Source organism: Capra hircus, chromosome 23 (assembly GCF_001704415.2).
Source record: "Capra hircus breed San Clemente chromosome 23, ASM170441v1, whole genome shotgun sequence".
Classification (NCBI taxonomy): domain Eukaryota; kingdom Metazoa; phylum Chordata; class Mammalia; order Artiodactyla; family Bovidae; genus Capra; species Capra hircus.
The window spans coordinates 38,001,112-38,020,032 of record NC_030830.1 but is presented as its reverse complement, the minus strand read 5'-3'; the positions used below and the strand labels follow the sequence as shown (position 1 = coordinate 38,020,032).

The 18,921-nt window shown below is 52.2% G+C and overlaps 1 protein-coding gene across 4 annotated transcripts in view; it reads right to left on the bottom strand.

Annotated features, from left to right (window-relative positions):
- Positions 1–18,921, bottom strand: part of CPNE5 (copine 5) — a 101,909-nt gene that overhangs the window by 76,304 nt on the left and 6,684 nt on the right. For all 4 annotated transcript variants that reach the window (XM_018039278.1, XM_018039275.1, XM_018039277.1 and 1 more), the window contains exons 2-3: positions 9,042–9,082; positions 7,252–7,298 (exon numbers count right to left, since the gene is read on the bottom strand). In XM_018039278.1, the coding sequence (XP_017894767.1) occupies positions 7,252–7,298; positions 9,042–9,082 (88 nt within the window). The remainder of the gene's footprint in view (positions 1–7,251; positions 7,299–9,041; positions 9,083–18,921) is intronic.

The window sequence follows — 18,921 nt, the reverse complement described above, 5'->3', positions numbered from 1 at the left end:
TTGGAGGCCAGGAGAAAGCCTATTCTATTCAGGAGGAGCAAGAAAGGAGACTCTGGGGATGAATCTGGGGGTGACCTTTGGAGCCAGAGGCAGGGAGGATGATCAGGGTCTGGAAGAGGGATGAGGCACACAGTGAGGCAGGGTTTCGTGGGCAGACTGAGAAGATATCCGGATAAACACCGCAGGGGACAAAGGCACCCTCGAGGCTGGGAGCGGAGCTCCTGAGCCAGCAGCGGTCCCCATCCTGGTGGCTGGCATGCCACGCTGCAGCGCTCTGCACGTGACACAGGGGTGACATCCTGGCCTTTCCTGAGAGAGCCCCTCCTGACGAGGGACCCTCACACGCAGGGTTGGGAAGCCCCCTCCCCCAGGAAGCCCTCATTCCTTGGAGCCAATGAGGTCCCACAGCCTCTGAGGAGGGGACTCGAGTGTCCCAGGAAGCTTGCATATTACAGAATGTTGGCTGTCATTCGTGAGTTCTAGGTGCTGGGAGGGCATGTTGGTTTGATTCCCAGGGTCTCCAAGTGTGGCCGTTCCCACTATGAAGGGCCAGGTGCCCGAGCTGGGCAGTGATATTCTACCACTGATATTTCACAAGCATTATCTTAGTCCTCCCAAGAAGATCTCCTAACCCCATTCTACACATGAGTAAGATGAGACTCAGAGAAGATAAATACCTCACCCAGGTCACATAGCAAATCTCAGAGTTGGGATGGGAACGCAGGGTTTTGGACATCAAGTTCAGGGTGTCATCTGACAAGTCATTTGGCTGTTATTCATGACGTCCTTCGGGACCAGATCAATCTGGGAAAAGGTCTCGAGCGGAGGAGCACAGCACTCCGTTTCATTCAACCCCTATCACTGCGTGGACAAATGACTGCAGCTGACGCAGGGCCAGAAGGCAGAACCAAGATGCTGAATGCACTACCATAATTCAGCGTGAGCGTCAAAGACCAGAACAGCAGACTGGATCTGCCAAATGACACACAACAGAGATAACTGTAAACCCTCATGTCTACATTCAAAAACACCATTGCCAAATCTGAGCTAGAGGAATTCTGTTCGGATAGCAACCCATGTGAGAAAGATACAGGAGCCCCCAAAATCAAGATGACATAAGTCAAAGACGTCTGTCAAAGAGGCCAGTGGAATTCTAGACACTGTCGACAGACACGTAAACCTCGGAAACTGACCCACAGAATGCATGATCGTCTAGTCCAAGACCCGGTGAGGAGACAGCCAACCCACGGTGCTCTCAGCTAGAGAAGGGGACAGAGCAGGACACACACTTTGGAAAGAACAGTGACAAACAGACTTGGGTTCCAGAAAGTGTGCCCAGCCTGGCAAAGGGACAAGAGACACTAAAGAACGACTTGGAGAGAAAGCGTCACATTCTAAGTCTGCCCCAAAGCAGACTAACAGGGCCCTGTGAGCTGTCCTCAAACACTGAAAGAACACATGGGAGAGAAAACCAGCTTATCTGGCACAACGAGTATGGAATTAGGAACGAGTGGAGTTTTGCCCTTTATATATAATTCTATTATAGTTCTGACGTCATGCTCAGAAACTCCTTTCACATTAACCTCTCCGTGCTGCGTGCAGTTTCCTCCTCTGTTCAATGGGGCTGATAATGATGATAACAACAGTGCGGCTGCAGCTACCTCTATCACGGGGGTGTCGTGAGGATTACATGAGTTACTATGGCAAACGCTTAGATCAGGGCCAGGGTCCGTCACTGTTGGCTAAGTGTTTGCTATTAGCGTTACTCCTGCTGTTATTGCGGGGTTTTGTTACCTCCCTGAATTGAAAGGGAGCTCTGGCCATAGACAGTATCTGGTCCCTTTCTGTGTCCCCAGCATCCATCCCCCAGCACAGAGCAGGTTGAGTCAAAGTTATGTGGAGGCTCATGTCAAGATGCTCTGAAGAAGATCATCCTGAACATTCAGAGATGAACTGTCATTCCCAGCTGGTGTTAAGATGTTTAACAGGCTGAGGTTGCTCAAAAATAGACTGAGCGCTCAGGCAGGGCCGCGTGGGCGTGGTGCCTGGGGCCGCATGCCCTGCGGGTGGTGTGGGTCAATCATCAGGGGACACCCTCAGATTCCATGATACCCATCTTCTCCTTTCCCAGGGGCCCTCAGCCTGGGCAACCAGCGGGCAAGGGAGGGGCAGGGATCACCCCATCCCTACCCTTTTCAAACGGGGACCCACACACAGCCCCGTCTTCCTAAGTGAGAGTGTTTCTGGGACTCCTCCTGCCGGGCCATCCTGCCCTTCCTGGGACATGCAGAAGGCCCCAGCAAGCCTTGATGCAAACAGTGCTCAATTTCCCGGGCTAAAATTACATCTTGAGTCAATTTTCATAAAGTGCAGTGACAGATTTAGGTGCTGGGAAGATGGAGCTTTCTCAGAAGGCATTAAAATGACCCAAACAGTTAAAATCAGCTGGAACTCAACAGCCAGGGGCTGCGAGAGCAGCTTTCATCCTTCTGCGGCCTTATGCAAACAGGGGGGTCTGGACCCTGCCTGGAGAAACTGCTGTGCCTGCACTTGCCACCCTCCGGCCATGGTATGCGTATCTCATGGCCAAGATCCAAGCTCATGCAGGGACATTTTGCAATGAAATGTGGAGCCATGCGAACGGGTTTGTGTTTACCAGGGAAAGCAGTCTTCCATAGCAGGGGCCACTCCGTAGAGGTGGGTCTGGATTACTCTTTAACCTCTCCATTCCTGATATTTTCCTCTGCAGGTCACACAAAGAACCAGGCAAAGCAGTAGGGCCTTTGACGTGTTTGAGGGAAACGTCCCTTCTCTAGAAGTAGCTTGAAGCCTGTGTCCCCGGGTAGCCCATCGACAGAGCTCTGCCACCGCCGCCCCTGAAGGCTGGACGTGGTGCTGACGGATCCTATAAACAGGATCAGCCTCCTCTCTGACATTCTGACCCTGTGAGCCAAGCAGTCCTCAGTCTGATGGTCACGAGCCCCCTTCAGCTGCCTCTCCCTGCATCTTACCCGCAACACCGCCTGAATGCCAGCCTCACGCATTCGCTCACTGTCTGTCTGGACAGTCTCTGTCTGCCCCTCTGGATGCACTTCCAGCCCTTCCCCACCCTGCTCTGTGCCTGGGAGGCCAACGTGTCTGGACTGGATCAGCAGCCCCTGCCCCGAGTCTCCCAGGAGGTTCCCCCAAGGGAGGTGAAGGCAGGAGAGCAGAGGGTGGGGAGAGCGAGGGTGGCCGGGCTGACCTCGCACCTCCACTGAGGACCCTGCCCCTGTAGAGAAGCTCCCCTGGGGTTCCAGGAACCACCCCCACCCTCCCCTTACCACCTCAGGCCTGGAGAGGTCCCACTGTTGCCAGCCTCTGCGATTCACCAGCCCTCCTCGGTTTCCTTGAGCCCCGCACACTCCTTTATAAATAGCCTTTTATCATATGCCTCGACCACCCAAGACCTAGACTGGCCTGCTTACTCCTGTCCCCTCCAAGCCTGTGCTTTCACCTCCATTTTGTTGTTGGGCCCTTGCAAGCACCGTGTCTCCCGGCTTCACTGAAACCCAGCTTGACTCAGCTCTCCCAAGTGGACGCTCCCGCTGCGCTGGGGTCGAGCACCCCGATTCCAACAGCTGAGGCCAGTCCCCCTCCTCTACAGGACGAGGAGGGTGAACCCGCTGAGCCTCAGAGTTCCTTCCAACCCACAGTCTCCTCTGCTCCCTGTCAAGCACCCCTTAGAGAGGTGACTGGTGTTTAGGTTCCAATTCCATTAAAAACCCGAATGACACTGACTGTAACTTTCTCTCCTCTGAACTCCCATTCTGTTCTCATCAATACCTCTCATCACATCCTCCTTCCGCATTATTCATGCACGGGGATCTCCCCTTCCAGGCGGAAAACTCCGCGTTCCATCTGTGTTTTTGGTGAAATTCTTCTTTTGGCCTGTCTCCCTCTTTCCCTCGGCACCTCATGGATGTTTCCTATTGTAAATATTGACTGAAGAGGGACCAGTAAGGCCCCACAATCTGGCCGATGCTGTACAATAATATTTACCGAACGATGACTACACAGCCACATTATATCTACCCTGCCCTACAGTCATCTCAGGCCTGTGAGGTCGGTGTTATCCCCGTATTATCTCCATGTGTGGAAACACAGAGGCTAAGAAATTTGTTCCAGAGAGGGCTGGAGCCAGGAGTGAATGCACAGGTGTATCTGACTCCAAGGCCTGTCTCCTTTCCTTCGTTTCATCCTGTGGTGTGTATGATAACAAGATGCAATATGGATACTTCCCTATCGGTTCAGTCCTGTCAGTCCAATGGTTAAGACTCCGTGCTTCCAGTGCCCAGGTTCGGTCCCTGGCTGGGGAATTACTATCCTGCATGCCCCAAGCATGGCCAAAAAAAAAAAAAAGATGCAATGTGGACAACTGGGGACCCTGACCCAAATGAGACAAGCCTCATTACAGACTGTAATTAAGGGTTCGTGGAACAGCGCTCTTCTGAAGAGGCCCTTCCAGACATTCCTGAATGAATCACTGAGATGTTAGGACACTCCTGCTCTCTGTGAAGCTCCGCCAAAGGCCTCAAAAGTAACAAGTTCATTTAGGCTAAACATTTCCCCTGCAATCTGGTTTAGACTTTAACTGGTTTGGAGTCTTGGAGAGGGCAAAAAGTCAACAATAGCCCAGTCCCTGGGGAAATATTGCCCACACATTTTATGGATAAAATTTACCCACTTTGGCCACTTGCTTCTGCCAAATCTGAAGGAGGGAGGAGCAGGGAGCACGACAGGTGATATTCCATCCAGTCCACCAAAGAGGACTGGACTTCCTCCAGAGTTCATGACTTCCACCAAAGGTTCATGACTAAGAGTCTGAATTACTGAAGCTTTACTGGCCTGGCAGTCCCCCATTCTCATCAAGCCACTGGGGACCCCCACCCCTGTGAGCTCTTAGTTTTTTGACTTTTTCTTCTGGTGCACCTTTCCCTTCCTTCCCTCTCGGCAGGCCCCGGGGGCTAGACCTGTGTCCCTCTGCTCTTTGAAGCTGCCTCTGTCCCGTTAGACAGAGCGCCCGCCTCTCTCAGTGGAGACCCCAAGCCGAGTCTCTATTCAGAGCCCCGGGCCTCCTCCCTCCCCGTGAAGGGCACAGGTGGGGCTGCCAAGGTCAAACCCCTCTCATCCCATCCTGGATCCTCTTCAGATCACCAGGAAAGAGCTCAGTGTGCACAATACAAAGACCACGGGAAACCACCTCCGGACAAATTCACCCCCACATCCTCATGGAGGTTCCACCCCTTCAACCATGGAAGAAAACATTCTTCACCTCCCAGACTTTCACGCCATCCTTGTTTGGCCAGAGCCTCTTCTCCAAGAGTAAGGAGGTCTGCTTCTTCTTTGCTCAGACAGGAGCCAGGAGCTACTAGGACCCTCCCCCTTGGCCCGTTCCCCCTTTTATCCTCTGCACCTGAAAACCAGCTGGCATGGAGGGTGTGAGAGAAGAAGGAAGCAGAGTTAGGAAGGGGACAAAAGCTGCCACATTCTTGCTGGCCTCTGTCTGTCATCCGCCTCTTTTTCCTAATCCAGTCACTCCTCCAACAGCCATTTGTTAACACCTACTGGTTTTATGGTTTATACTGAAAAATGATAGGGAGGCAGGACTTCCCTGGGCATCCAGCAGTTAAGACCCTGAGCTTCCAAAGCAGGGGCTGTGGGCTTGATCCCTGTTTGGGGAACTGAGATCACACATGCTGTGGGGTGTTGGGGGGGAGGCAGAATTAAGCAGGAAAGGGCCTATGTGCTGGTAGAATAGGGAAAAGGAGTCCAAAATGGCGGTGGCTAAAAGACAAGGAAGGTCAAAGGGAGGCCCGAGGACCAGAGTGAAGACTTCAGGTAGAACAGACAGCACTCCTGGCTGAGCCCAGTTTGCACAGGGCAGGCCCGGGGGAGGGAAAACATATAGAAGGAGGAGCCAAAGGGCTCCCTCCCTCTCTCTCCCGCGTGCGTGCGCTCTTTCTCTCTTTCTTTCTCTCTCCCTCTCTCTCTCCCTCCCCCGTGCGCTCCTCCACTCTCTTCTCTTTGAGTCTTTGGGTTGGCATGCCCTCACGCTTCAAGGATGGATTCTCCTGCCATCTTCTAAATAAAATAGAGCTGTAACACTGATTTGCCTAAGAGCTAAAACACGGTTTGTCCAAGACCCGAGAGCTGTGACGCGCAGAGGGCTTTAATGTCTGTCGCTCCGAATCTTTGTTGTGACGAGACGGAACCGAGGAACATACACCCGCGTGACATACAAAGAACCGAGGAACCTATACTCGCCTGACAGTTGAAATGGTAGAGTGGGTAGCCAAGGGAAGGCCTTGATGGGGTGATGTCTGAGTCAAGATCTGAGGGAATTGTGGAGGGGCCACATGAACGTCTGGGAAAAGAGCATCTCGAGAGAAGGAACAGCAAGTGCAAAGACCCTGAGGCAGGAGGAGGCAGGCATGGCTGGAGTGGAGGGATGGAGGGGATGGGCAGCAGGGGATGGGTCAGACAGCTCAAGGAAGTCAGACCCCATGGGGCTTGGTGGGCCACCACAGAGACAGCGGTTTTGCAAGAGCTGCTGGAGGGCTCCGACCAGAGGAGGGACAGGGTTTGTCTTGAGTTTTAATAGGATTCCTCTGGCTTCTGGGTGAGGAATAGACTAAAGGTATCTAGCACCCATCCACTAAAGTCTCTGTGATTCTTGACAGTAAGCCCTTCAACTCTGCCCTCTTCCTTAGAGCCCCTGTCACCAGGAGCAAAAGACACTTGGACTCTAGTGAGACAATGGAATTGAAACAAGGCTGGAAACGTGCTCATCCTGAGTTATGGCAGAGCTTGGAAGTCAGACTAAGGAGTTGGGAGTTGATTCAAAGCAGAGGGGAGTCACCTAACTAAAGCCACGCTCACTCACATTAGTCAAAAACCCCAGGAAAGCCGCTGTGGCGGCAACTCAGTGCTAGATGCTGTACCCACACCTCAGGCCACCACCCTGGTGGACCAGGACTCCCTGTCTCCTGCCTCAACCGGGGCTCCCTGAGGACAGGAACTTTCTCACCACCTCCAGTCTCTTCTTGGATCAGCAGGGATAAGACTCTGCGTGTCTTACTACCCTCGGGAGCTGAGATGCTGGAGTTGGTAATAAGTCACCAGGTGGGAGGACTCCAGAGTTAGATGAACAGACAGACAGACCATCAGGACAGGCTGGTGTTTCCAGGGTGGGAGCGGGGCTGTACCTACCTCCCGCCACTGCTTGTTCTCCATCCCTTGAGTATACATGACGCATACTGTGAGGAGAGGAGAGAAAAAAGGGTTAACGCTCCATGCCAAGAGGAAGATGTGCACCCCAGATGGGGAGGGCTCTGGGGGGTCAAGCACCTCAGGACACTCCGTCTTGGTTAGCCTTGTTGGGTCTGGGTAGGGCCGAGGTCAGCTTGGAGTAGGGGGCTAGAATATGGGGGTCTGGGAGGAGGGTCAGGGCCACTCCTAGGCCAGAGCAAGTGTGAAGTGTGAGGCGGGTGGACAGGTGGGCCTGAAGGAGGACTGAGTGGCAGAGATGTGGCAGGAGGGGGCATCTGAGACTTGCCTGTCCCTTTAGAGCCCAAGGCAGCCTCAGCCCTATTGTTACCATCAGCCCCACTTTCCTGATGGGGAAACTGAGGATCAGAGGAGGCCAGTGATCTGTCTGAGGTCATATACTTGGGCACCGTTGCTTAGAGCTAGAACCCTGGGCTCCAAAACCAGTGCTCATGCCCCTAGGCCACAGACCTTGCACTGGTTTCCCTGGGACTGAGACCTTCTGGCCCCAAACACCCTGAGCCCCCCCCCCCCCCGCCCCGCTTGGTTGTGTTGAGCTTTCACATCCTCCCGCCCCACCAGTTCTCTTTCTGCAGACGGTGTCGGTGAAACATGAGACAGCCCTGATGTATGGGAACAGTGCCTCGTACATAGTAAGCACTCAGTCCTGGCTCCCATGTTGGCCACTGGAGTAGCCTTAATGCCATTGTTAACAAAGGAAACCATAAACAAGACAAAAAGGCAACCTGTGGGCTGGGAGAAAATATTTGCAAACAATGCGACCCAACAGGGCTTAATTTCCAAAATATACAAAGAGCTCATGCAGCTCAATAACAAAACAAACAAGCAACCCAATCAAAACCTGAGCAGAAGATCTAGACAGACATTTCTCCACAGAAGACATACAGACGGCCAACAGGAATATGACGCGACGCTCGACACTGCTTATTATCAGAGAAATGCAAATCAAAACTACAGTGTGGTGTCGCCTCACACCAGTCAGAATGGACATCACAAAAAAGCCTGCAAGCACCAAGTGCTGGAGAAGTTGTGGAGAAAAGGGAACCTTCCCACACTGTTGGTAAGAATGTAAATTGGTGCAGCCACCATGGAACACAGAATGGAGGTTTCTTAAAAAACAAAAACAGAGTTGACGTAAGATCCTGCAATCCTACTCCTGGGAATATATCTGGAGAAAACTCTAATTTGAAAAGATAACATGCACCCCATACATGTACTGCAGCACTATTTACAACAGCCAAGACATGGATACAACCTACATGTCCATGGGCAGGGGAATGGATAAAGAAGATGTACAAATATTCATTGGACTATGACTCAGCCATAAAAAAGAATGAAATTTTGCCATTTGCAGCAACATAGAGATAGTCCTACTGATTGAAGTAAGCCAAACAGAGAAAGACATCTATCATATGATAATATGTATTGTGGAATCTAAAAAATCATACAAATGAATTTATACAAAACAGAAACAGACTTACAGACACAGAAGACAAATTCATGGTTACCAAAGGGGAAAGGGGGTGGGGAGGGATAGATTAGGAGTTTGGGATTACCGCTATACATGAAATAGATGAGCAACAAGGTCTTACTGTAGAGCACACGGAAGCATACTCACTATCTTATAATAAAACATGGAAAAGAGCAAAATAAACCAAGCACAGTGCAGTTGTTATTGTTGCTACTGTTACTACTGTCAGAGCAGGACTTACGTGGGTCTGACTTGGAGAACATGTCTTTGTCCAGAAGGTTCCTGAAAGATGGGGAGAGAGCAGGAGTTAGCACAGCCCCAGGATCCCAGGGGATTCAGGCTGTTACTGAGACCCAGAGGCAGCCTCAGGCTTGGCTTCAGGCAAACAGGAAGCAGGAGGCTCCTTCTGCATGGTTTCAATTCAGCTCAGTTCAGTTCAGTCGCTCAGTCGTGTCCGACTCTTTGCGACCCCATGAATTGCAGCACGCCAGGCCTCCCTGTCCATCACCAACTCCCAGAGTGGTTTAGTAGGGCTCATTAGAGCTGGGTGGGCCCATGAGGTTGCTCAGCTCAGCCTTCCTAGGGTGCTTGGTGCTCCCTGCCTCTCACCCCCACCACCACGCACTCCTGTGGACCCTGGTACCCTAGCTTGCGCAGCACCTCGCTCTTGGGCCAAATCCCATCTTGCCCAATGTTCTGAAAATTCTGTTCTAGAAATTCTCCTTTTACCACTTCTCTGTCTCTGAAAAAATAAAACAAAATCAAGCCATCAAAAACTTCTCCATTCACTGTTCCATTCTCCCAGGGCTCTACTTAGAGCCAGTGGACTCGACCGTCTCCCCTATGCCTGTGGATTAATTAATGACACCTCCCAGGAGATGCAGACTCATTTGAACAAGGTCCTTCGGTGATCAAGGCCAGAGCTCACACATGGCTCTGACAATCAGACTTGAAGTCACGCAGTAAGATGATAGACACAACAGGGGATTCCGTGGTGCTCTCATTGCCAGGGTTCAGTCCCTGGTTGGGGAACAAAGCTTCTGCCAGCAACGTGGCATGGTTCACAACAACAAAAAAACATGATGGACACGGTGTTTGGGGGCAGAGAGACAGGTGTGGATCCCACTCCCACCCTGCCTCTGTGCGATCACAGCTCCCACTCACTGAGCCCCACGTGCGGCGCTCAGTGCTGGGCAAATATTAGCTCCCAGTCCTCTCAGGGTCCTGCAAGGTCAGTGCTGGGGAGGCAGGATCCCATCTAACAGGGGCAACTGGGCAAGGACGTGCCCTGCACGTCTGGCATCCCTCGCTGCACAGTGACCTGCGGCCATCCTTGTGCAGGACACAATGTGGCCCGACGGAAACTTAGTCTCCGGCTGGGAAGTGATTCCACCTCTCTGGGCCGGTTTCCTCATCTGTACGGTAGAGAGGCTCGGCCTTCCCTCCTTCCTCAACCCTCAGAGTTCCCGTCCACACCCCTAGTTTCCTCCTGCTTCTCTTCCAAGGGCTCTCCCAGGTGGACAGGGTTGCAAATAACCAGGGAGTTGACACTCCCCGGGGCAGCCTTCAGCCAATGATGGGCAGGCGTTGGGGCATCAATGCCCAGTTTCCTCACTCCCCGCCCCCCGGGGATCGCTCTGTGTCCCACACAGCCCCCCAGAGGGGGCCGCCGGGAGACCTGCTCCTTGAAGACCCTTGTTGACTCGGGCAAGGGCTTCATTGTTGAAGGGGCTTCCTGTGAGGCCCCCCCACCCCGCCCACCTGTTGGTGCTACTGACTCCTTCCTACACTGCCCTAGAGTCCTGCTCTGCCCTTGCCAACCACCTCATCCATGTCCCACCTCCCTCTCAGATGTCCCTAGGGTCTTGTCATCCCCCTTCTCCACTCCCATGCCCCATTCCCCCCAACAGACCCCTTGCACCCTTTCCCCAGAGAGAAGAAACCACAGACACTGGGCTATGTGGCTTCCTGCCAGCCAACTCCCAGTATCAGGGCTGGATTATCCGTGATCAGATAACAGATAAACCTTCAGGATTATCCCTTCACCTTCTCCCTGAGGAGGGGGGGACTGAGGCCCAGGGAGGGACAGGGCGTGGCGAGCAGCGGTAGAGCCAGAGAGGTCTAGAAGGAGACCTTCCCCCAAGTCACCAACACTGAAGCCATCAGCAGAGACAGCCTGTCTGGACACCTCGACCCACAGCCAGCACCACCCCCCACTCTGAGGTGGGAGCCCGGGACAGACGGACAGGCGCAGCAGCCTCCTGGTGACAGCACGCAGCATGCTCTGCGGCCAGGGAGGCCCAGACTGTGCTGGTCCATCATTCCAGCTCTGGTTCCCAACAGACTCCCACCCTCTGCTCGTCTCTTCACTCAGGGGCCTCTCCCCGAAGGTAGCTACCCTGCTAGCTCTCCAGGACCCCAAAGGCACAGAACCCCTCTGCTGGCCCCCACTGGCCCTCTACCAGACCTGCTCCCAGCAACGGCCACTTTGGAAACCATCTGATAAACCTCCCAGTCCTCTGCAGTGAGCATCAGCTGAAAGGACACGTACAGGCGGCTCTGAAAAGCGAGGCAGCAGGAGCCACAGATAAGACACCACCTATTTTGGCTCAGAGGTTAAAGCGTCTGCCTCCAATGCGGGAGACAAGGGTTCGATCCCTGGGTTGGGAAGATCCCCTGGAGAAGGAAATGGCAACCCACTCCAGTACTCTTGCCTGGAGAATCCCATGGACAGAGGAGCCTGGTAGGCTACAGTCCACAGGGTTGCAAAGAGTCAGACACGACTGAGCGACTTCACTTTCTTTCCACACTGAAGTGGGCTGATCTGTTCCCAGGTGGACCCCCCTCTCCTCAGTGTGCTAGGTTCAGGGCAGGAGCGTTGGTCTGGAATATACAAAATGCCCAATTTCCAAAGGTGACTCTGTAGCAGTGGAACCGGAGGTGTGGTGAGAAGCTGGAAAGTCATAAAGAAGATTGGGGGGTGGGGGAGTGGGGGGACTCTTCTTCTCAAACAAGTGCTGAGGTTTATCTTTGAATTCTATAATGAAGTTCTGTAATTACATAAAATCCTAGAATGTTCAAGCTAGAAGGGACCTCAGAGGTCACCTTTTCTAATTCCTTTATAAATCAGGAATGTGAGACTTGGCGAGAAGGCAACTGACTTCTAGGTATCCTCCAAGTTTAGTTGGAACTCAGGTTCAGTCATGTCTAGGTGAGAGAGAGAGTGAAACTCTGGATTCCAGCTTGCTGCTGCTGCTGCTAAGTTGCTTCAGACTCTGTGCAACCCCATAGACGGCAGCCCACCAGGCTCCCCCATCCCTGGGATTCTCCAGGCAAGAACACTGGAGTGGGTTGCCATTTCCTTCTCCAATGCATGAAAGTGAAAAGTGAAAGTGAAGTCGCTCAGTTGTGCCCAACTCTTCACGACCCCATGGACTGCAGCCTACCAGGCTCCTCCGTCCATGGGATTTTCCAGGCAAGAGTACTGGAGTGGGGTGCCATCGCCTTCTCCAGGACTCCAGCCTAGATATGGGCATACATGTGTGCATGTGTGTGTGTGTGTGTGTGCATGCATGTGAAAGAAAGAGAAAGTGACTGAGAGAAAGAGACACAGATACTGAGTTTTATCTTCCAAGAGAAGCAGATGGGGCCTGTCTGGGCGATGGGGATTCTCCTGGTGAGCACACCCGGTTGGACTAAGAAATAGAACCCAGCCACCTAGCTTCGGTGGCTCCCTGCCCAGTGACCTTGGACTCTCACTGAGACTTAGGGTCATCCTGGCCATGGCCTGAGGGTAATGCAAACCTGCTTCCCTCTGTTCTGTTGAGATAATCCTTACCCTCCTTCCAGAAGCATTCCTATTTGTTCTAAACTCTGCCTTCCCTGGACAGACAGTGACCGACAACTATTTCCTCAGAGCTTTCTCTGGCCTGTACTGAGCCATTCTCTGGTGTGTAGGACCCATGACCATCCTCGGCACAACCTGGACTTCAGAATCAGGGTGCCTCTGTCTCCCACGCTCCAAAGGGTCACAAAGAGTTGGACACGACTGAAGTCACTTAGCACGCACACACGCTCTCTCTCACATGGGGCAGCGACCCCAGAGCTGCTCCAGGCCAACCCAGCACTGGACCCAGAGTAGGGCCCTGGCAAATTGGGTGGATGAAGGAAAACCAAAAGGAATGGCCAGATGGGTGAGCGAGGCTCTTGTCTCCCCACAGGGTCATGCTCAGGGTCGGCCCCTGTATTTCCACTTAGCTGCAGAGCCTGATGGTTAAGTGTGGGGGCTGCAGTCATACGAGCTCGGTTCACATCCCCCCTCTGAACAAGTTACTTGCCTTCCTTGTGCCTCCGTTTCCCTATCTGTAAAATGGAGCTATAAATAGCTCCTCCTTTAGAACTGCTGTGAAGCCCTGGGACATAGTGAGGCTCATCAGACAGTTTAGTCATCATCGGCCGGTGCTGAGCACAGCAGTCACTCTCCTGGCGAGCGCTCAGGTTCACTTCATGACAAAGGACAGACAGGAGGAGCGACAGGTCCAGGAAGCCCATCCCATCACCTACACCCCCAGTTTCCCCCTGGGGCTGATGTACTGAGACCCCAAGGCTCAGGCATGGTGAGTGACTCGCCCACAGGCACAGGGGTAGTAAGAAGCCGTGAGGTAAAAACACTAGATCTTCTACCATGAAGCAGGGCTCAAACTGCAAGGACACAAAGAGACCAGACCACAACTGCTTTTCTCCAGTCTTTGGCGAGCTCAAAGAGACTTTCTTTCCAACAGGCAAAATATATTTTTTCCCCCAAAAGCATAAAATACTTCAGCTGTCCAAGCTGCAACCTAAAGCTTGGCTTCTTTTGTTCCTCAAATCAAGGTCAGGGAGCCGAGGCCAATGCTCTTTCCCTCCCCGCTGTCCTCTCAGAATAATTTCTGAAACAGTTGCAGGAAGGATGACCATGCTCTGGGCGGTGAGGGGCGAAGACCCCAGCAAAGACAGAAAGGCCAAAATGAGAATTCCTGCCAAGTACTAAAGGACAGAGCCTGAGGGTGACACCCCAAGGAGGGGCTTGAACGAGTCAGAACAGAAGGTGAGGCTCTGTAGTCAGAAAGAGGAAGAGACACAGGGAGTCTCTTCTGAGGAAAAGCAGCAATGCCGCCAGGAAGCTACAGTCTGAGAGGGGGACACAGCCCTGCCCTCAGGAAGCCCCATCAGAGGGGAAACAGTCTTGCCTCAACCAGCCTGAATTTGAGGAAGCACAGCCCTCCCTCAGGCAGATCAGATCTGAGAGCAGACAGAGCCAGGTCCTCAGGGAGCCCCAGTCTGAGGGGAGACACAGCCCCCTCTCAGGGAGCCCCACTCTGTGGGGAGACACAGCTCTGCCCTCAAGCAGCCCTATTTGAAAAGAGACACAGTCCTACCCTTAGGGAGCCCCAATCTGAGGGGAGACAGCCGTCCCTCAAGGAGCCTGAATTTGAGAGGAAACACAGCCTTGTCTAGCGGAGAGCAAATCTCAGAGGATACTGAACCCTGCATCAGGGGCCCCAGTCTGAGGGGAGACACAGCCCTGCCCTCAGGGAGCCCCAGTCTGAGGGGAGACACAGCCCCCTCTCAGGGAGCCCCACTCTGTGGGGAGACACAGCTCTGCCCTCAAGCAGCCCTATTTGAGCAGAGACACAGTCCTATCCTTAGGGAGCCCCAATCTGAGGGGAGACAGCCGTCCCTCAAGGAGCCTGAATTTGAGAGGAAACACAGCCTTGTCTAGCGGAGAGCAAATCTCAGAGGATACTGAACCCTGCATCAGGGGCCCCAGTCTGAGGGGAGACACAGCCCTGCCCTCAGGGAGCCCCAGTCTGAGGGGAGACACAGCCCCCTCTCAGGGAGCCCCACTCTGTGGGGAGACACAGCTCTGCCCTCAAGCAGCCCTATTTGAGCAGAGACACAGTCCTATCCTTAGGGAGCCCCAATCTGAGGGGAGACAGCCGTCCCTCAAGGAGCCTGAATTTGAGAGGAAACACAGCCTTGTCTAGCGGAGAGCAAATCTCAGAGGATACTGAACCCTGCATCAGGGGCCCCAGTCTGAGGGGAGACACAGCCCTGCCCTCAGGGAGCCCCAGTCTGAGGGGGTGGATACATTTCCTCTGAGCTAAATTGCTGGGTGAACTGATGATCACATCTTCAATCTTTAAACAAAGTCTATGGGTTTCCTAGGTGTCTCAGTGGTAAAGAATCAGCCTGCCAATGCAGGAGACCCAGGAGATATGGGTTCGATCCCTGAGTCAGGAAGATCTACTGGAGGAGGAAATGGCAACCCACTCTAGTATTCTTGCTTGGAGAATCCCCACGGACGGAGGAGCCTGGCAGGCTATGGTCCATAGGGTCGCAAAGAGTCGGACACAACTGAGCGACTGAGCATGCATGCAAACAAAGCCCATACATGCTCCATGGATTTACTAGCAATGACTCTTGATACAGAATAAGGACACACTCCAAGAGGATGTATCTCAGCTTTTCTTGACCGTAGGTCCCTAATTGAGGTCCATGAACCCCTTTAAACTATTAGCAAAATGTGGCATATTGATCTGTATGTACGCATTCTTCTTTTGGAGAGTTTTTATCACACTCTTAAAGAGGTTCATGAGGCTCAAAAGGCCAAGGAAATATGGTTTAGTTTCTTTCCAACAGCCTCACTAAGCATCCCTGCAACCTCTGGCAAAAAGCTGGTGGTGATGAGCACATAACTTGCATCTTCAATGCTGGGTCCAGAACCCAGCCCTTCCCGTGTATCTAGGACATAATTTAGTCTGCCTGTGCCTCGCTATCCCCATCTGTAAAGCGGGAGTAATCATAGTCCCTCTCTCCTACAAGTTTTCTGAGAATTAATAGAGCTCATACATGCCACACAGAACAGTGTCTGGCGCACAGTCATCTGCAGTTCAGTGCCTGGCATACAATGTGATTGTTGCTCAGTTGCTCAGTCATGTCCGACTCTTCACAACCCCATGGACTGCAGCACATCAGGCTCCCCTGATCTTCACCATCTCCCAGAGTTTGCTCAAACTCCTGTCCATTGAGTCAGTGATGCCATCCAACCACCTCGTCATCTTTCATCCCCTTCTCCTCATGCCCTCAATCTTTCCCAGCATCAGGGCCTTTTCCAATGAGTTGGCTCTTTGCATCAGGTGGCCAAAGTATTGGAGCTTCAGCTGCAGCATCAGTCCTTCCAATGAATATTCAGGGTTGATTTCCTTTAGGATTGACTGGTTTGACCTCCTTGCAATCCAAGGGACTCTCAAGAGTCTTCTCCAACACCACAATTTGAAAGCACCAATTCTTCAGTGTTCAGCCTTCTTTATGGTCCAACTCTCACATCGACACATGACTACTGGAAAAACCATAGCTTTGACTACATGGACCTTTGTGGGCAAAGTGATGTCTGTGCTTTGTAATATGCTGGCACACAATAAGTGCTCACAAAAGCCCTGTGGAGGATAAGGTGTCTTGTAGGGATGCCCTGTGTTCTTCCCTCTCTGTCCCCTAAATGCTGGGCTTGATTAGGACTGTGAGCACCCACATGTCCTTGGCCCATCACTGCCCATCTTCTTCATTGAGGAGAGCAGACTGAGTCACTATCAGGGAGAAACAGGAATCCTAAAGAGGCTGGAGAGACCCCAGAGCTTGAGGGGCCTGCTAGAAGCACCCTATTTCTCTATGGAACAATTCCACACCAAACATCTGGTCAACCCCCAGTGGGCAGTGGGTGCGAGAGAGCCACATTAACCATGGATATGTGTGCGTGCTTAGTCTTTCAGTCGTATCTGACTCTTTGCGACCCCATGAGCTGTAGCCTGCCAGGCTCCTCTGTCCATGGGGAGTCTCCAGACAAGAATACTGGCCCTCCTCCCGGGGGCCTTCCCAACCTAGAGATCAAACCCAGGTCTCTCACATTGCAGGCAGCTTCTTTACCATCTGAGCCACCAGGAAAGACCAAGAATACTGGAGTGGGTAGCCTATCCCTCTCCAGGGGATCTTTCCGATCCAGGTACCGAACCAGGGTCTTCTGCATTGCAGGCAGATTCTTTACCAGTTGAGCCACCAGGGAAGCCCAGTCATGGATATAATCTGCAGCAAATCCTTCGTTGGGTACTTAACCTATGACACCCTATTCACCCTACGTATCAATGCAGGGAGACAGACACTGTCTCCTTTTATAGGGAAGGTAGCTGGGGCTGCGGTGCCAGTGTCCTTCAGCTTAGCTGGAGCACTGAGATTGAACTCTGAAGCTGGAGCCCATTCAGAGGTCCTATGGGGAGGCAGGGGTGCCTGTGTTACCAAAACCCAGCATCTCCCAAATCCCCACCCCAGCCAGCAGTGCCCCTCACATCCTCACTCCCCGATTTCCTGTCCCCTAGCTTCATCAGGGCTGCTCGCAAAGGAACAGCTGAAGAGAACTGGAGGGCTTTCCATCTCTCCCTGCTCTGCTCCCTTTCCTAACAGGAAAGGCAAGGAGGGAGCTGGGGAGGAGAGGGACCTTGGCACCCAGCCCCTGGCACTCGCCCATCTCCCCTTTCAGATCCTGTTCCACACGCCCGTGCACCGTCTCCGTGCCAAGCAACCTCGCCAAGGTCTAAAAAGCAATTTTCACATGGCTTAAAGAGTTCTCCTTCCTGGAGCTATTTGCATTTTTGTTATTATTAATTATTGTAATAATTGTCCCTCCTAAGCTGCGTGACCGAGGAAAAGAGCCTGAGCTCTGCCTCAGATCCATTCAAACTAGAATCTCCACACTGCCACATGGTAATTCCATGACCCTGAACAAGCTACTTAACCTCAGTTTCCTCATCAGTGCACGCAGTCATATACCCGTCCTGTGAAGCTGTGAAGCCAATAGCTTACAAATGTAGGCAGCACTTCCTTATGCCCCTTCCTGTCCCATTCATCAAATCTTAAAATTTCTCCTGTTGGGAACTTCAGGCCTAGGCAAGGCCAGCAGAGAAGACTGTGGGAAGACAGAGGGGATATTAGGGGACAGAGGCACCTTGAAATGTTTTGGAATCACTCTTAAGTCTTTTTGTCTTGACCAGGAAACTAGCAGAAAAAGACTTTGTCTAGAGTCCAGCCAAGCTATGCTTGGAAAATCAGTCCCCAGTCACTTAACACTGGCTGTCTACTAACTGCAGGAAAATCTGAGGACCCCAAACTCTAGGCCCCTTTTAGCCTCAGGGATCTCAGGGAACCTATGGGTCACTTGGAAAGCCTCCTCCTTGTGGCAGAGGCCATGGCTATCCAATCAACAAATATTCCTCACTTTCTTCCTAACAGAATCCACACTGGTTCAGGTATCTGATGCAGCTGCCCTGAAGTCAGAGAAAGAAGGCTCCTATCCCTTGTTGCTGCTGACTGATTGTGTAACCCCAAAAATGCGTACACTGAAACATCACCCCTCAATGTGCTGGTATCTGGAGATGAGGTCTTAGGAAGTAATTAGTGTCGTTTGAGGTTATGAGGGTGGGTCCTTCATGATGGGCTTAGTGCCCTTATAAGAAGAGTTGGTGCTAGCTCTCACTTTCTCTTTCTGCCATGTGAGAACAGTGAGAAGGTGGCCATCTGAAGCCAGGAAGAGAGTCCTTACCAGAATGTGACAACCTGATCTTGGATTTCTATCCTAGAAAACTGAGAGAGACAAATTTCTCTTGTTTAAGCCACCCAGTCTACGGTATTTTGTTATACCCACCCAAACTGACTAATATACTGGTCTAGGGGTGGACATGAAACCTGGCTCTGGCCACTGAGATAGAAGGGAAAGTCTGCTGAGAAATTCTTGAGAAGGATTGTGCTTTCTAGATTAAAAAAGAACTTTTCAAAGAGAGGTCTTTGGCCCTATGTCTTGCTTCCTGTCTTTGGATGCTGTTGTGATGCCTAGAACAGAGGCAATTATTCTGTAACAACGAGGTCCACCTTTTGGATGATGACAAGATAGAAGGGCAGTTGGGTGCTTAGGCAAAGTGAGCAGACAAACCAGAGCTGAGAAGACCTTCCTACGGATTCCTTGTGATTTAAGAAAAATAAATGTATTTTGGGTTTGATCCACTATCAGAATTCGTGTTACTTACAGCCAAAGCATT